At 40.7% G+C, this 18,712-nt stretch overlaps 1 protein-coding gene across 2 annotated transcripts in view; it reads right to left on the bottom strand.

The window, feature by feature from the left end:
• DCAF5 (DDB1 and CUL4 associated factor 5) overlaps positions 1–18,712 on the bottom strand; it is a 103,266-nt gene that overhangs the window by 19,404 nt on the left and 65,150 nt on the right. For both annotated transcript variants that reach the window (XM_032344586.1, XM_032344587.1), the window contains exon 7: positions 12,668–12,734. In XM_032344586.1, the coding sequence (XP_032200477.1) occupies positions 12,668–12,734 (67 nt within the window). The remainder of the gene's footprint in view (positions 1–12,667; positions 12,735–18,712) is intronic.

Here is an 18,712-nt window from a genome sequence, read left to right on the forward strand (position 1 = left end):
CTACTTATGGGACCTATCAGCAATATCTGATATAGTTGCCTCCCCTTTCTTCACTGCCTTCCTAGGACCACCTTCTCATGGTTTTTCTCTTATGTAATTGGTCACTCCTTCTTGCTTTCCTTTTTGGCTGCTCTCCCCGACTCCGTAACACTGGAATGCCTTAGAGCTCAGTGGTTGCTTCCCTTCTCTTGACTAGCTATACTCACTTGTTTGCTGATCTCACCCAGTCTTGTGGCTTTAAACACAACTTATATGCAAACAAAACTCAAATTTTTATCTCTAGTTCAGAACTTCTCTTGAACTCTCGAATTTCATACTTCTATTATCCAAACTGTTCAACATCCATCTCCACCTGGAGAACTCTACCGGCTCCTCCTCTCCCCCAGTCCAATCTAAAACGTCTAGACTGAAACCTCTATTACCTTGATTTAAGCCACCACCACCATCACTCACCTGTATCATGGGGGACTCCTACTAGTTCTCCTCATTCCTATCCTTGGCAGCCCCACGCCCACCATCTATCCTCAATTCCACAGCCAGAGTGATACTGTTAAAGTAAGTTAGATCATGTCACTCCTCTGCTCAGAATTCTCTAATGGGTCTTCTGTTTCACCCACAGTAACAGCCTAATGGGACACCCTTTGTGCCCTACTTAACCCTATTATTCCCCTCCCCCTTACTCTACCTCAAAACACAGTTTTCCTTGTTATTTCTCAAACACATGAGGCACCTTCTCACTTCAGAACTTTGCATTGGGTTGACCTAAAATGTTCTTACCCCAGATTTCTGCATGGCTAACTCCCTTACCACTTTGAGGTTTTGCTCAAATGTGATCTTCTCAAAGAGGTCTTACTGAACATCCTACCTAAAAAGCTGCAATTCCCTGACCCCCCAATACCACTTCCATACCCCCTTATTCTACTCTGTTATCCTTTTCCTTAGCATTTCTAACCTATTAAACATAATCTAATTTATTGTGTTTATTGTTTATTTTAAGTTTCTCTTGGTAGAACATAAGCTCGATGATGGCAGGGGTCTTTTGATATATAATCAAGCCTCGAACAGTGCCCAGCATGGACTAGGTTTTCAATAAATGTTTGACAAGTGAATGAAAAGATATGAGTGTATTTGACTGCAGAATATTAGTATACCGGATAAAACTCAATCTCCATTAGTGTCCCCATCATCCAATGTGTGGGGTATCCAAGTGTTTCTCCATCTTCCTTCTGACAAATTTGGATATTTCTTTTATGGCATTTTTACTATAGTAAAAATAATTAATTAATTATAGGGCTAAAATCCTATCTATCCGTCATGGTCCTCTGGAATGCTGTTTTCCATGAAAACTTTACTGATCCTCAAAATCTCTTCAAGCCTCCCTTCATTATCTTTTTCTATGGGCCCTGGAACTCCACTTTTAAATTCAGCATGTGCATACACACACATCCCCTTTTCTCATCTTTCTTAGACTAGAAGTTCTTTGAGGGCAAGAAAGTATTTATTCTTTCAGTCACCCATAGGGTTTTGCATAATGTCTTTTTTTTAAAGACTTTATTTATTTATTTGACAGAGATCATAAGTAAGCAGAGAGGCAGGCAGGGTGGGGGGGAAGCAGACTCCCCATTGAGCAGAGAGCCCGATGCAGGGCTCAATCCCAGGACCCTGAGATCATGACCTGAGCCACAGGTAGAGGCTTAACCCACTGAGCCACCCAGGCACATCGGGTTTTGCATATTGTCTTATGTTAGGATACTCAGTAAGTGAACAGACTGAAGTAAATCCCCGTATCATTTTCTCTGGAGCAAGGCTTGGAAAAGAGAAGGCTAAAGCTATTATCTACCAAAATGAGGTCTGGCAGGTACCTTTTGAGTCAATTAATCTATTTCATTCTTGATACCATTGGTAGAATTAAGAGGTTCCTGTTCTGAGGGGCAAGGGACTACTTCTTTACCTTGCTATGTCTAAAAGAGTTGTCCAAATAACCTGAGTAATTCCAAAAGGCCTGAGTGAACATCCCCTGTGTCTCCAAGTTTCAAACCACAAGAATTAAATCAGAGTACGGAGGGGCGCTTGGGTGGCTCAGTCGGTTAAGTGTCTGGGGATCAAGTCCCCATATCAGGCTTCCTGCTCAGGGGGGAGCTTGCTTCTCCCTCTCCCTCTGCCACTCCACCTACTTGTAGTCTCTTTCTCTGTGTCAAATAAATAAATAAAATTCTTAAAAAAAGAAAATAATTAAATCAGGGTAGTGACAATACAGAGAGTGTTGGATGCCTCCTAAGGAATCACATAACTACCTAAGACTTAAATTAAAAAAAAAAAGTCCGATGGGGACAGTCAATGCTCAGTTAAAGCTCAAAGAGCTCCACAGGCAGCAGTGCTTAACTGCACAAAAAGTAAATTATACTAGTTCTTCTTTGATCATCTGTATATCACATGTGTTTACAACCAACTACTTGTGACCAATTAAAAACAGTTGTTCTTCCAGGCATGGGGGGGGGGGGAGGCAGATGCCCAGGCCTAACTCACTGAGAGTGAAGACAGGTCTAGAAAAAGGAGGAGACACAGAGCACACACACATGTGCAGGCCCATGAAAATGCATTTACAGCTGTTTCCATTGGCCTGCTGGCAGTGGGGGTGGCTGCAGTGACTGGGCAATGAAACTGCATGTTTTCCCCTCTGTTCAGGGAAAAATCTGTCACAGAAACTTACCCCTCTTCAACTACCAATGAATCAAGAGCAGCCTTGATGCAACAACTCAACCAGCCATTCCTGAGGGAGAGGAAGACAAAGTCTTGGACTCTAAGGAGTTTTTCAGAGAAGAGTCCAAAGGGAGAAAGCTTTCTTCCGGAGGAGTAACAGTCATGGCAGAGCAGCTGCTAAACACCCTCACCGGCACCCTCAGGAGGTGGATGTTATTACGCTGGCTGTACTGTTGATAGCACTAATGTTCTTGTCTTACAGATGAAGAAATAAGTTTGGCAAGATTAAACAATTTTTCCGAAGCAGAAACTAGACGAATGGATCAGGAGTTAAATGCAGGCCTACCAACTCTATTACATTATGTTTCTTTCCATAAACAGGAAGGTCTTCACATAGAAGCAGATCTCAAGGGAAACAAGTCTTATCTGTAAAAACCCTAAAGCCCTTTCCAACAAGAATTAGGGGAAAGGGAAGGAGAAGATAATAAGATTTTCCAGAGACACCCACATGTTGCCAAATTCATTACTTCCATACCTAAGTTACTAGGGAGCAAATGCTTTGGAAATTACGGATCTGTGGACGACGATCCTACTCTACAAGGCAGTAACAACGTCTTATATTTGAAAACACACATTTTTCAGAAAGCTCCCAAGACTGTTAAATCATTTCGTGATATGAGGACTTGGGAGGGGAAGGGTTTTTACAGCAGAAACTAAAGCTCAGACAATTGCTGTTACATAACTTGCCTAGAATCACTCCATCAGCTAGTTAGTGGCAGCACTGGACTGGAATCCAGGTATGATTTTGAGCCTAATGCTCTTTCCAATATACCACACTGGCTCTATACATAATTGCTGGTCTGTTTATTTTATCTTCAGAATCACCACATTAAAACAGATGCTCTTCCTACATACTTGAGAGGTGTAAAACATTCTGATGGGCTTTTTCTTTGCCAGAGCCAAATTCCCAGTTCTAGTCCTTTAATTTTTGGAGAGGTTTTTAGAAAATGAGTTATTATTTGACATCAACTGAAAACCTGAGCCTAACCTTGCCAGGTATTAAGTTTTATGGTGGTTATTACCTCTCATATCTCAAAATGATTTCCTGGGGCACCTGGGTGGCTCAGTGGGTTAAGCTTCTGCCTTCGGCTTGTGTCATGACCTCAGGGTCCTGGGATAGAGCCCTACATCAGGCTCTCTGCTCAGCGGGGAGCCTGCTCCCCCCCAACCCTCTCTCCCTCCCTACTGCCTACTGTGATCTCTCTCTTTCAAATAAAATCTTAAAAAAAAATGATTTCCTTAGCTTACAATGAAGCCCTATGCAAATTACTTAAGAGATTTCTTAAGTTTATACTGTTTATATAATAAATACATTTCATCTCTTTGGAGTTTGGAACTGCAATTCCCCAGTGACTTTCTGTCTTTCTGAACAGGAGAGTAGAGAAAAAAAGAATGTCCTTGCTTTTGGCTAATGCTCAGGACTGCTCTCCGTCTAGTTTTCTCAGCATCTGGTATGCACTGTGAAGCACACAGCAGGTCTACAATAAATGCTGATGGCCCGTTGGACCATTAAGGCATAGAACAGCAAGGCTGCTTCCCCATATTAGCCTGCCTTAGTATCCTCTGTTCAACAAGCATGCAGACATGCACTGAGAGAACAAACTCAGCCTCGTCCCATATTTTGATTAAATCAAAGAGGAGACAGATTCGAGTAAAGATTTCCCCATGGATTTCCCCACAGACTTTTTGTCATCTAAGCATTCAAAGCTAGAACCCAAGGGCCACATCTAGTCCTCATATGTCTGGCTTGCCAAACACTGCTGAGTATTTTTAAAATTATGAATTGTCAACATTTAAATATAGAGACGTTACATATAAAAATGAGAGGGGCTAAGTATCCCAGAAGCCAGGCTTAAGAGTAGGGCCAGAACCAGGGGGAATTAAAAGCCTGTATAAAGAGCAGTTACACCATTATACTCCTCCTCTGAGCACATATGGCCAGGAAGCTCCCCATTCCCCAACAGGCAGAGACCTAGGGGTTGCAAGCTGAAGTCAACCTAAAGAGGTTGTGGACTGGAGACACCAGGTGCAGTGGAGGGTGGGATTAAGCAAAAATCTGTGCATAGACCTATGAGATTCACAGCTCTATTCCCTTATTTGGCTCTTAGAGTCATGGCTCAAATGCCAGGCAAATATCCTGCAGATCCTACATAAAGATTCCCTTCTGGAAAGGTAGCTGATTTCAAAAGTAGAAAGGCAACAGAGAATGTCCAAAACTGAAAATTCAAAGATAGCATGAATTATAGGAAGAGAAAGGAACTGTTGCATTTTTAAAAAATAAGTTTTGTAATATCTTAATTTTATTAAAAATTATATACCTGTATTATTTTGATAACAAGAAGTACTTAATTATAAAAACTGTGAAAGTTATAGAAAAAGATTAAAAAGAACAGAAAGAAAAAGGAAAGCTATACTAACAAAGGAAAAGAATGTGGATGGGTCGTCAGAAGAGTGGCAGGAAGGTTGAATTCCCCAAATGAGCCAAGGTTTATGAAAAATAATCACAAAAGGTGCTTAGTTACATGAAGAACAAGATAACGATCAAAGAGACAGACTTACTGTGATAACCTGATGATGTAATGTGGAATGGTAATAAAGAGAAAACAAACCCCTCAATTACGAGTTAGTGAATCCAACAAGAAAGACAAGCAATCATAAGGTCCTGTTCTTTGTCTTGTGTACAAAGAAATCCAAGCATCAAATAAAGAATGGGGATCCAGGACCGACGACAGCCCATGTAGACACCATGGGGGCCCCTAGCCAACTCTAAGTTTGAGCAGATCACAGGTTCTGTGACCTCCAAAAACAGTTTATGTGATCTTGAGTGTACTTCCTTAAACACCCTGCAACACACTTAATATCAAGGAGCCAAGATTTTCCTCTGGTCTAGCCAGGCTTCATCTGCTGAGCTTATTTAGTTAATCCTTAAACAAAGGTAAAACAAATCTGGAGGAGAGAAATCAGTACGGTAAAGAAACATAAAATCATTTCTTTTGGGGTGCCTGGGAGGCTCAGTGGGTTAAGCCTCTGTCTTCAGCTCAGGTCATGATCTCAGGGTCCTGGGATCAAGCCCCGCATCAGGCTCTCTGCTTGCTCAGCAGGAATCCTGCTTCCCTCCCTCCTCTCTGCCTGCCTCTCTGCCTACTTGTGATCTCTTTCTGTCAAATGAATAAATAAAATTTTTTAAAAAATCATTTCTTTGGGCGCCTGGGTGGCTCAGTGGGTTAAGCCGCTGCCTTCGGCTCAGGTCATGATCTCAGGGTCCTGGGATCGAGTCCCGCATCGGGCTCTCTGCTCAGCAGGGAGCCTGCTTCCCTCTCTCTCTCTCTGCCTGCCTCTCCATCTACTTGTGATTTCTCTCTGTCAAATAAATAAATAAAATCTTTAAAAAAAAAATCATTTCTTTGAGAAAATGCAAAACTGAACATCGGGGCGGGGGTGGGCGGAGGATGCTATCTCTGGAGAGATCTAGAAGAGGACAGGAAAGCTACCTTCAAATGAGCAAAAGGCTACGAAGAGGAAGAGAGGCCATTCTCAGTAAGACAGCATTCAACTCCCGGGAAACAGAGTAAGACTTACGGAAGAACTTTCTAATTGCTGGAGTTACCCTGGAGCAACAAGCACTTTATTATGCTGGACATCCTGGCATAGATTTAAGTCACTCCTCAATAAAAGTGTACTTTACACATGTAAGTTGTAACTCAAGAAAAAAATTATTGTCAGGGTGGGTACGTGAACAGAAAATTTTATAGTCAAATACCCCTGTAGTATCCATGAGGATGAATGCCAGGATGACTTGTTTTCATGTTTAGTTGAGAAAATTGTATTTTTATTGTGATTTATTCTTTGACCCACACATATTTCCAAATTTGTTTCATCATTGAGAAATTAAAAAGATACAGAAAACAGCACAAGAAGTAGAGCTTAATAAAGTTTTTTAAGGTGAACACTATTATAACTGACATTCAAGTCAAAAAATGGCATTTTTTCTGGCCATTTCCATGCCTCATGTGCCTCATTTCAATTACAACCCTTTTCCTCCCATGAAATCGGCTATTACCTGATCTTTATATTAATCACCTCCCTGCATTTTTAATGATTTTATTCATCCAAGTGTGCATTTCTAAATAGTTTCATCTGGTTTTTGCTTTAATATGTCATTTATGTTTCCTTTTTTTTTTTTTTAAAGATTTTATTTATTTATTTGACAGAGATCACGAGTAGGCAGAGAGGCAGGCGGGGGGCGGGGGGGGAAGCAGCTCCCTGCTGAGCAGAGAGCCCAATGTGGGGCTCCATCCCAGAACCCTGGGATCATGACCCGAGCCGAAGGCAGAGGCTTTAACCCACTGAGCCACCAAGCACCCCATCATTTATGTTTCTTATACAATAGGCTTCTTCCTGTCCATCCTTTCCTTTTTTCAGTAGGATGTATTTACTAGAGAAAATGGGCCCTTTGACCTAACGTTTCTAAACTCTGGATTTTGTGGACTGTAAGCTCACAATGTAGTACAATATGTTCCTCTGTCCTCTGTGCTTCCTGCAAACTGAAAGCTGGATCCTGAGGTTTTATTCAGAGTTGTTTTATTTGGCAAGCCTATCAGTAGTATTGTGTTCTTTTTATCAGAAGGCACATAATGTCTAATTGCCTTTCTTATTAAGATGTTGCACACCTGTCACTCCTCAGTATTTAGATGCATTAATTCACTGAGGGCTGCGAAGCAATTGCATTAAAATTCTGTAATTTCTTTTTTAAAAGTGTATTTATTAAACCTACATTTTTGGTAGATATTTTCCCTGGATATAGAATTTTAGGTTGGCAGGTTTTAATTCTCTAAGCGCCTGAGAGATATCATTCTATTATATTCTGGTTTCCATAATTTGGCCATCACTCTTACTGTTGCTCATTTACAGGTAATTTGTATATTCTCTCAGGTTGCTTTTGGGCTTTTTCTCATTATCTTTTGTCTCTAATAGTCTGACGTATGATGTGCCTAAGTGTATTATATTTATCCTGTTTGTGGTTACTGAGTTTCTTGAATCTGAGAATTAGTCTATTTCATGTTTTAGAAAATTCTTCTAGCTATTGTCTCTTCATATATTGCTTCTGCTTCATTTTCTCTCTTATCCTCCTGGGACTTCAATTTCATCTATGCTGAATCATCTGTGCACCTCTTATCTCTTACACTGTGCTCTTTCTGTTCTCTGTTCCCAAATTCCTTTGATAGCTTTTATTAACCTGCCTTTTATTCACCAAGCCTGTCCACTCACTGCAGGTTAAACCCGCCCAACAAAGTCTTAGTTTTAGATACAGTTTTCAGTTTTATAATGTCTATGTGATTTTCTAAATAGATTACAATTCTCCACTGAAATTCTCCATCTTTTTTTCTATTTTGTTTGTTTATAACATTTGAAGTCCTTATCTGTTAACTTCAATATTTGGATAATACTGTGGATGGCTCCTATCGATTATTTTTTCACTCTTGATTACTAGCCACATTTTCATGCCTCATTATTTGTTATCATATGCTAGACATGAAGTATAAAAAAACCATAGAGACTGCTATGGACTAAATTATCTCCCCCAAAACATATGCTGAAGCCCTAAATCCTAATTTGACTGTATTTGGAGATAGGGCCTTTAAGGAAGTAATTAAGGTTAAATGAAGTTATAATCCAATGAGACCAGTATCCTCCTAAGAAGAAGGGACACCAGTGATGTATGTGCACAGAGAAAAGGTCATGTGAGCACGCAGTGAGAAGGTGGTCATTTGCAAGCCAAGGAGAAAGGCCTCAGGAGAAATCAAACTTGCCGGCACCTTTCTCTTGGACTTCTAAGCTCCAGAACTGTGAAAAGATGTATTTTTGTGGTTTAAGTCGCCCATTTTGTGGGATTTTGTTATCGCAGCCCTAGCAGACTAACACACAGACCAAAGCTGATTTCCTCCTTATGGCATTCCCCATTCTACTCTTGAGAAAATAAAGTAAGGGCTTGATCATCCTCAATCTAATCGGGAGGAACCAGTTCAGTGCTGGGTTGCTTCTTTAGTAAGAATACATCTACTTCTGGCTTCAGATATCTCAAGTCAAGACCTAGAGTGTGCTTGTTGCAGGTGCCTTTCTCAAACTGTGGTCTGTGTCCTAAGCACCAGGAGATTACGGGATAGTTCACTGATCCTTCCTGGTCCAGCCCATCCTTGAGTGTAAGCCTTTTGGGCCTTTTTTTAAAATTTTTTCAAATTAATCTCTATGTCCAATGTGGGGCTTGAACGCACAACCCTAAGATCAAGAGCTGCAGCTCTACAGACTGAGCCAGCCAGGCGCCCCACCTCTTGGGCTTTTAATGGAGAGTCTGGCAAGTCTCTGTTGTTCTCTGCTCTGAATGTTCTGTCCCTTAGAGATTTTAAGCTTAGCTCTTTATCCTCCTTTCCCAGGTATGCTCTGGCAAAAGCTCCATACAGCACGCCCCTCCCATGGCGGGGTGCGGGGGTGGGCGGTGCTTTGTCTCCAAAATACTGTGTTAAGGTGGGACCCACCTGCATTCCGCCTCTCAGGGCCAGTCCCATAGTTCCCAGGACAACCCTAGCACTCAGCAAATGTCCTACAGGGAAGACTGGCCATGGGATTGGGGCACCTCTAGATTCTGTCATATCAACCCACGTGACCAGAGCAAATTCTGATTTCTTCTGTGGTGGCCCAATCTGCAGGCTCTGTGCACATGCCCCAGGACAGACGAGGGGCAGCACCTGTGGGTGGGCTAGAAGGGCTCTGCCTTCTTCAGAACTTGAGTGTTTCCAGCACACTTTGTTGCCACAGACACCTTTATGGCTTTTGTGACTATTGTAGTTACTGTGCAGTGGGAGCCACCACTGTATACTCTGTGGGATCTGAAGCCCTACAAGTAATTTTTTTTAAAGATTTTATTTATTTGACACAGAGAGTGATCAAAAGTAGGCAGAGAGGCAGAGAGGGGGAACCAGGCTCCTCGCCGAGCAGAGTGTGTGGGCCTCGATCCCAGGACCCTCAGATCATGATCTGAGCTGAAGACAGAGGCTTTAACCTTTAACCCACTGAGCCACCCAGGCGCCCAAGCACTTTTTTTTTTTTTTAAAGATTTTATTTATTTATTTGGCAGAGAGAAAGAGATCACAAGTAGGTAGATAGGAGGGCAGAGAGTGGGGGAGGCAGGTTCCCTGAGGAGCAGAGCCTGATGTGGGGCTCGATCCCAGGACCCTGAGATCATGACCTGAGCCAAAGGCAGAGGCTTTTAACCTACTGAGCCCCTAGGCACCCCTACAAGTACTTTTTAAATTTATTTTTTATTTTATTTATTTATTTATTTTAATTTTATTTATCTACTTGACAGAGAGAGAGATCACAAGTAGGTAGAGAGGCAGGCGGGGGGGGGGGGGAGGCAGGCTCACCGGTGAGCAGAGAGCCCAATGCGGGGCTCAATCCCAGCACCCTGACACCATGATCCGAGCCGAAGGCAGAGGCCCAACCCACTGAGCCACCCAGGTGCCCCTACAAGTACTTTTTTTTTTTTTTTTTTTTTTTTTTAAAGATTTTATTTATTTATTTGACAGAGATCACAAGTAGGCAGAGAGGCAGGCAGAGAGAGAGGAAGGGAAGCAGGCCCCCCGGCTGAGCAGAGAGCCCGACGTGGGACTCGATCCCAGGACCCTGAGATCATGACCTGAGCCGAAGGCAGCGGCTTAACCCACTGAGCCAGCCAGGCACCCCAAGTACTTTTTTAATAGAAATTTTACATCATTCATTTTTCCTCCTTGAAATAGTATTTCTACATTACCTATTCCCGCCCCCTGCCCCAGACATTTCAGCCTAATATATTTTTGCACCTTGGAGGTTTCTAACTCTTAGAGCAAATGGCTGGAAATTTATGGAGTATTTTTGTTTTCCTGGGTTTTGTTTTTGTTTTTGTTTTCTAAAGTGAAAGAAGAGGAAAGGGGCAGTGGGAAAGGAGAATGGGTATTTTCCTAAGAATACTGATTTTATGAAAGAAAACATATAGAATTTGAGAATCTAGAAATGGAATACCTTTAAAGCAGCTGTGCCTAGAATACCCTTGGAAAGTCTGGGTATCCATTTCCCAGTTTTAATATTGGAATCCTAAGTCAGCTATCAGATCCCTGCTGACCCGAAGACTGCATAGTCATCTATACTTAAAAAGTCAGTCCACTGTGGCCCATACCTAAATCAGTACAAAAATAAGCTGGGAGAGGAAAAAAATCTGTAATACTATTGTTAATTCTTCCCTATTCTCTCTTTATACAAACATGAAAAAGATTCCAGAGAACAGCTTAGGGGAAGGGGGCTATCCATTTTCTATTTTAAAAAATCACATTGACTTGGGCGCCTGGGTGGCTCAGTGGGTTAAGCCTCTGCCTTCAGCTCAGGTCATGATCTCAGGGTCCTGGGATCGAGCCCCACATCAGGTTCCCTGCTCAGTGGGGAGCCTGCTCCACCCCCGCCCCAGCCTGCATCTCTGCCTACTTGTGATCTCTCTCTGCCAAATAAATAAATACAATCTTTAAAAAAAAAATCACACTGACTTAATAATTAAAAGCCTTTTAAGATCAGGTAAAAGATATAATTAAGCCCAAAGATTAATCCTCAGATAATCAATCTATAAGACCGGGGGTGGAGACATAATAGTCTAGTGCTAGAATATCACTTTTGTTCAGCTAGACCGCTGCTGTCCCATCTGGTTGTGCTTCATAAGTAAGCTGCTTCACTCATGCTTTCTAAATTCCAGAAGGAAAAAAAGGTCTTTTGCAAATTGTTTAGTAACCAGACCACAGTAATAGGATGGTTACATCAAAAGTGGGCTTCAACAAGTTTTGAAAGGCAGACATTTGGTAACAATATTGTTAATTCAGCAACAAGCAAACCAACAACTTCCCTAAACACTGAGGACTAGACAAATTTTAGGTAATAAACTTGGCATAATCCTCTATTACTTTCCTAATGGCCATTTTCCAGTTTGATGCCATGTATCACCTGGAGCAGATGGCTATATTGAGCTGTCCTGAGGATAAAAAACAGACATTTTTCTACCAGTAGGAAGCAACCAGTGGAAGACTGAACTGAGTACGTGAAGACACCATTATCAAGAATGAAGAATGATCCATGATGTTTGAAAGCTCAGATGGCCTAGATCCAAATTCATGGAAAGCTGCAGGCTTTTTTCAGAATACATCTAGAGAAATGCAAAACTATTTCTTTCTAAATTTCTTTGATATCTGGGATCAGCCAAACCCCAGGGCCTGAACTTGTCCATCAACAAAGAAAGTTACCCTTTAGTTACCATCAGCAGGGAGGCCAAAGGAAAGGAAAAGACCCTAGAAAAATAAACAAGAATATGCAGATGGATAAAAAGAGAAAGCAAGATAAAAATATTCCAGGGGTGAAATAGGAGCAAGGAAAATGGACATAATGGAGATCTATGAAGTCTAAAGAAAGTTCTTGGGAAGAAATATGAGCATCACTAAGTCAATAAGGATCTGTCTGTATGAGGTTATAGTGAAATCTGGCTTCTACTTTTTTTTTTTTTTTTAAATTTTTTATTTTTTATAAACATATGTTTTTATCCCCAGGGGTACAGGTCTGTGAATCACCAGGTTTACACACTCCACAGCACTCCCCAAAGCACATACCCTCCCCAGTGTCCATAATCCCACCCCCTTCTCCCAAACCCCCTCCCCCCAGCAACCCTCAGTTTGTTTTTTATGTTTAAATTTCCCTTGGTCACTTTTCTGATAAACTTACTATATTAAAAGAGAAATATCATCCTATTTCTACAGATCACTCCCTTCAGGGCACAACATATGCCAAAGGTCAATCAACAGAGCCAACATTAGCAGTAGGTTCATGCTAGGGATATACTTACCTGCTTCTGGATCTGCAGGAATTCTCCACATGTACAGGTTGAAGTCATCAGAGCCTGAAAGGATATACTGTTGGGATAAAAAAAAAAAATACATATTTATTATTTATATCTTGACTGATAAAATATCAACATCTATCTACCTATCTATATAGAGAAAGATTTTTTAAAAAATAAATGAGACAAAAGGGCAAATATTCGTAAGGCATCACACAGCAAATACCCTCTTTAATGTTATTTGCCAATTAAAAGGTTCACTGGCTGAAACTCAGCAATAAACCAAAACAACCTAATTCCAAAATGGGTAAAGGACTTGAACAGCTATTTCTCCAAAGAAAATATATAAATGCCTAATAAGTACATGTAAAGATGCTCAGCATCACTAATCATTAGGGAAATGAAAAAATCACAATGAGATACCATTTCATAGTCATTGGGATGGCTAATACCAAAAAAAACAAAACACACACACACACAAGAAAAGTAACAAAATAAAACAAAACAAAAAAACAGAAAACAAGTGTTGGCAAGGATGTGGTGAAATTGAATCCCTGCGCATTGTTGGTGGGAATATTAAATGGTGCAAACACTATGGAATACAGTACAGAGGTTCCTCAAAAAGTTAAACATAGGGGCGCCTGCGTGGCTCAGTAGGTTAAAGCCTCTGCCTTCAGCTCAGGTCATGGTCCCAGGGTCCTGGGATCGAGCCCTCCATCGGGCTCTCTGTTCAGCAGGGAGCCTACTTTCTCCTCTCTCTCTCTGCCTGCCTCTTTGCCTACTTGTGATCTCTGTCAAATTTAAAAAAAAAAGAAAAAAAGAAAAAAGTTAAACATAGGGGCACCTAGGTGGCTCAGTGGGTTAAAGCCTCTGCCTCCAGCTCACTTTATGATCTTGGGGTCCTGGGATCAAGCCCCACATCACGCTCTCCGCTCAGTAGGCAGCCTGCTCCCCCCCACCCCCGCTGCCTGTCACTCTGCCTGCTTGTGATCTCTCTGTCAAATAAATAAATAAAATATTAAAAAAAAAAAAAGTTAAACATAGAACTACCATATGACCCAGAAATTCCACTCCTAGGTGTATGTTAAAGAACTCAAAGCAGGGACTTGAGCTATCTGTACACCAATGTTCATAAAAGAATGCTTACAACAGCCAAATGTGGAACCCAAATGTCCATCGATGGATGAATGAATAAATAAAATGAGGTATACACATATAACAGACTATTATTTAGCCTTAAAAAGGAAATTCTGACCTGTGCTACAATATGGATGAATCCTAAATGCATTATGCTAAGTGAAATAAGCCAGATACAAAAAGACAAATATTGTATGGTTCAACAAATATTGTATGGTTCACCCTAGGTGCCTAGGGTACTCAAATTCATAGAGATAGAAAGTAGAATGGTAGTTGCCAAGGACTAGGGGGAGGAAGGACAGGAGAATTGCTGCTTAATGGGTATGGAGTTTCAGTTTAGTAGGATGAAAAAGTTCTAGAAATGGATGGTGGTGATGGCTATACAACAATCTGAATGCAGCTAATGCCACAGAACAGTACACTTAAAAATGATTATAATGGAAGGTTTTGTTGTATATATACATATATTTAAGTTTTGTATTATTGAAGCATAGTTGACCTACAATACTATACTACTTTCAGGTGTACAACATAATGTTTTGACATTTCTACATATTATTCAATGTTCACCATGATAAGTGTAGTTACCATCTGTCACCACACACTATCACATTATTATTGACTATATTATCCCTATGCTATACTTTGCAAATCCGTGACTTACTTATAACCGGAAGTGTGTGCCTTTTAATCCCCTTCACCTATTCCACATCTCCCTAACCCCCCCTTCCCTTTGACAACCACCAGTTTGTCTTTCTCTAAGATTTGTCTTTCTCTGTCTGACTGATATCACTTAATATAATAACACTCTAGGTCCATGCACATTGTTGCAAATGGCAAGATCTCATTATTTTTTTATGGTAAATATTTCATACATATATATACACACATACATATATATATACACACACATGTGCGTGTATGTATACACTTGTATACACTCATGTATTCACTCATGTATGTGTACACACACACACACAAACACACACACACAATCTTCTTAATCCATTCATCTATTGATGCACACTTGGGTTGCTTCCATAGCTTGGCTATCATAAATAATGCTGCAAAAAACACAGGGGTGAATGTATCTCTTCAAATTAGTATTTTCATTTTCTTTGGACAAATACCCAGTAGTGGAATTACTGCATCATAGGGTAGTTCTATTTTTAATTTTTCCAGGTGCCTCCATACAGTCTACACAGTGATTGCTATGTTATGTATATTTTATCACAATTTTTCAAAAACACTTCTAATGCAGAACAAAAAAATTAGGAGCTTCCCAGAGATCTTTTTCCAAGTGTAAGCATCCTGAACGTTCCTGCTGTCAACGGACATCTTTGAACAGGAAGCCATCACCACACAGCCATGAGTTAGTGCTACGATCATAAGCAATCCCCATCTATGTGGCAGTTTCAAACTACTTGATCTCAGATAGGACACTGAACCAGACTGATTTTAATGAGGACTTATAAAAGCATTGTCTAACAGCAACAAGTCAGCAACCCTGACAGCTCGTTTATTTGCAAAGATTAACAAAAGTATACTGCTTTAAGCTGAAGTCAGCACTACTTTCTGCCTTTTGGCATCATCCCCTTATTTCCTAGAAAAAGAAGGGCCTATAGTTTTGTTTTCTTCTTCTTCTTCTTTTTTTAAAAAGAGGCACGGAGGGGAGGGGCAAAGGGGGAGAGAGAGAGAATCTTAAGCAGGTTGCAAGCCCAGCACAGAGCCTAATGTGGGGGCTCGATCTCACAACACTGAGATTGTGACTTGAGCTAAAATCAAGAGTTGAACACTTAACTGACTGAGCCATCCAGACCACCAGGGCCTACAGTTTTCTACAGAAAACTTGACTTAAAAATGACACTGAACAATTCCAAAAACTGTGAAGTTCAACTGACACACAACTTCATGCCTTATGTAAATACTTTACAATAATTAAAAAATCAATTCACCAGTCCTCAAAATACTTGTAAGAAAGTGAGAAAGGAGGCAGAGAAAGGCATGTTTAAAGATAAAGAAAATGTTATCCATAGGGGTTAGGTGATTTAGCTCAGGGCACAGTGGAAAAAGAAAATGGGCCCAATTTCCTCACTTGGTAGCTCTCTATTATTTTCTGAATGTTTGTGTTCGCCACCAAATATACATTTTGGAATCCTAATGCCCAATGTGATGGTATCAGGAGGTGCGGCCTCTGGGAGGTGATTAGGGAATAGGGTAGAGCCTTCATGAAAAGAATTAGCAGTCTTAATAAGAGACCCAACAAGGCCGCCTGGGTTGCTTGGTCAGTTAAGCAACTGCCTTTGACTCAGGTCATGATCCTAGGGTCCTGGGATCGAGCCCTGCACTGGGCCCCCTGCTTGGTGGGGAGTCTGCTTCTCACTCTCCCTCTGTTCCTCCCCCTGCTTGTGCTCTCGCTTATTCTCTCGCTCCAATAAATAAATAAAATCTTTGTTAAAAAGTCTCATAATAGGGGCACCTGGGTGGCTCAGTAGGTTAATGCCTCTGCCTTCAGCTTGGGTCGTGATCCCAGGGTCCTGGGATCAAGCCCCGCATTGGGCTCTCTGCTCAGCGGGGAGCCTGCTTCCCTTCTTCTCTCTCTCTGCCTACTTGTGATCTGTCAAATAAATAAATAAACAAATCTTAAAAAAAAAAAAAAGACTCATAATAAAGAAATCTTTTAAAAAAATAAATAAATAAGAGACCCAACAGAGGTCCCAGGTGCCTTCCGCTATGTGAGGATACAGAGAGAAGTTCATGTTCTGCAACCCTGAAGACAGCCTTCACCAGAACCAGCCATGTTGGTACCCTCATCTTGGACTTTCAGCTTCCAGAACTGTGAGAAAGAAACTGTAATTTATAAGACACCCAGTCTGTGCTATTCTGTTATAGGAGCCGTAACAGACACTCTCTAAAGCTCATTTAATTTAGGATTCTATGCTTTCTCTGTGAGGGAATGGTGGAAATCTGATTAGAACTAGAAGTCTCTAAGCTGCTGGGTCATGGTTACTTGACAAATCACTTTATAAATATTCTCGAGACAAGGAAACCCAAAGACTAATCCCACAAGACTTCAATTAAAAAGTTTCCTTAGACACATTTAAAAATAATTGGAGTTTATCCATAATCTATAAAGAACTTAGCAAACTCAACACCCAAAGAACAAATAATCCAATCAAGAAATGGGCAGAAGACATGAACAGACATTTCTGCAAAGAAGACATCCAGATGGCCAACAGACACATGAAAAAGTGCTCCGTATCACTCGGCATCACGGAAATACAAACTAAAACCACAATGAGATATCACCTCACACCAGTCAGAATGGCTAAAATTAACAAGTCAGGAAATGACAAGATGCTGGTGAGGATGTGGAGAAAGAGGAACCCTCCTACACTGTTGGTGGAAATGCAAGCTGGTGCAACCACTCTGGAAAACAGCTTGGAGGTTCCTCAAAATGTTGAAAATAGAACTACCCTATGACCCAGCAATTGCACTACTGGGTATTTACACTAAAGATACAAACGTAGTGATCCTAAGGGGCATGTGCACCCGAATGTTTATAGCAGCAATGTCTACAATAGCCAAACTATGGAAAGAACCTAGATGTCCATCAACAGATGAATGGATAAAGAAGATGTGGTATATATACACAATGGAATACTATGCAGCCATCAAAAGAAATGAAATCTTGCCATTTGCAATGACATGGATGGAACTAGAAGGTATCATGCTTAGCGAAATAAGTCAATTGGAGAAAGACAACTATTATATGATTTCCCTGATATGAGGAAGTGGAGATGCAACGGGGGGGTTAAGGGGGTAGGAGAAGAATGAATGAAATGGGATGGGATTGGGAGGGAGACAAACCAGAAGTGACTCTTAATCTCACAAAACAAACTGAGGGTTGCTAGGGGGAGGGGGTTTGGGTGAGGGAGGTGGGGTTATGGACACTGGGGAGGGTATGTGCTATGGTGAGTGCTGTGAAGTGTGTAAACTTGGCAATTCACAGACGTGTACCCCTGGGGATAAAAATACATTATATGTTTATAAAAAATTAAAAAAAAAACAATTTGAGTTTAAAAATGGGCAAAGGACTTGAAAAGACATTTCTCCAAAGAAAAAAATATGTAATGGTCATACACAAAATGGCCAATAAACACATGAAAAGATGCTCAACATGCTAACTAATAATGAGGGAAATACACATCAAAACCACAGTAAGAATCTATCTCACACTCATTAGGACGGCTCATATTAAAAAAAAAAAACCCAAAATTCCTCAAAACATTAAAAATAAAATTATCACATGATCCAGCAATTCCACTTCTAGGTAAATATCCAAAAGAATTGAAAAGAGGATCCATAAGAGATATTTGTACACCTATGTTCATAGCAGCATTATCACACTAGCCAAGAGGTAGGAGCAATCCAAGTGTCTATCAACGGATGAATGTATTAAAAAAAAATGTGGCATATACACACAATGGAACATTATATAGCCTTAAAAAGGGAATTCTGACTTGGATGACTCTTGAACATGCTAAGTAAAATAAGCCCAATCACAAAAGACAAATACTGTACGATTCCACCTATGAGGTACCTAGAGTAGTCCCATTCATAGAGACAGAAAGTAGAATGGTAGTTGCCCAGGGCGGGGATGGAAGGGAGGAAGGAGGAGATGCTGTTTAATGGGTATGGAGTTTCAGTATGGGAAGATGAAAACTTCTGGAGATGGATGGTGGAAACGGTTACATTATGATGTGAATATACTTAATACTATTAAAGTATATACTTTTTAATTTTATTTTCTATTTTTTAAAAAAATTTTTAAAAGATTTTATTTATTTATCTGACAGAGATCACAAGTAAGCGGAGAGGCAGGCAGAGAGAGAGGGGGAAGCAAGCTCCCTG

The sequence above is a fragment of the Mustela erminea genome, chromosome 5 (genome assembly GCF_009829155.1).
Source record: "Mustela erminea isolate mMusErm1 chromosome 5, mMusErm1.Pri, whole genome shotgun sequence".
Classification (NCBI taxonomy): Eukaryota; Metazoa; Chordata; class Mammalia; order Carnivora; family Mustelidae; genus Mustela; species Mustela erminea.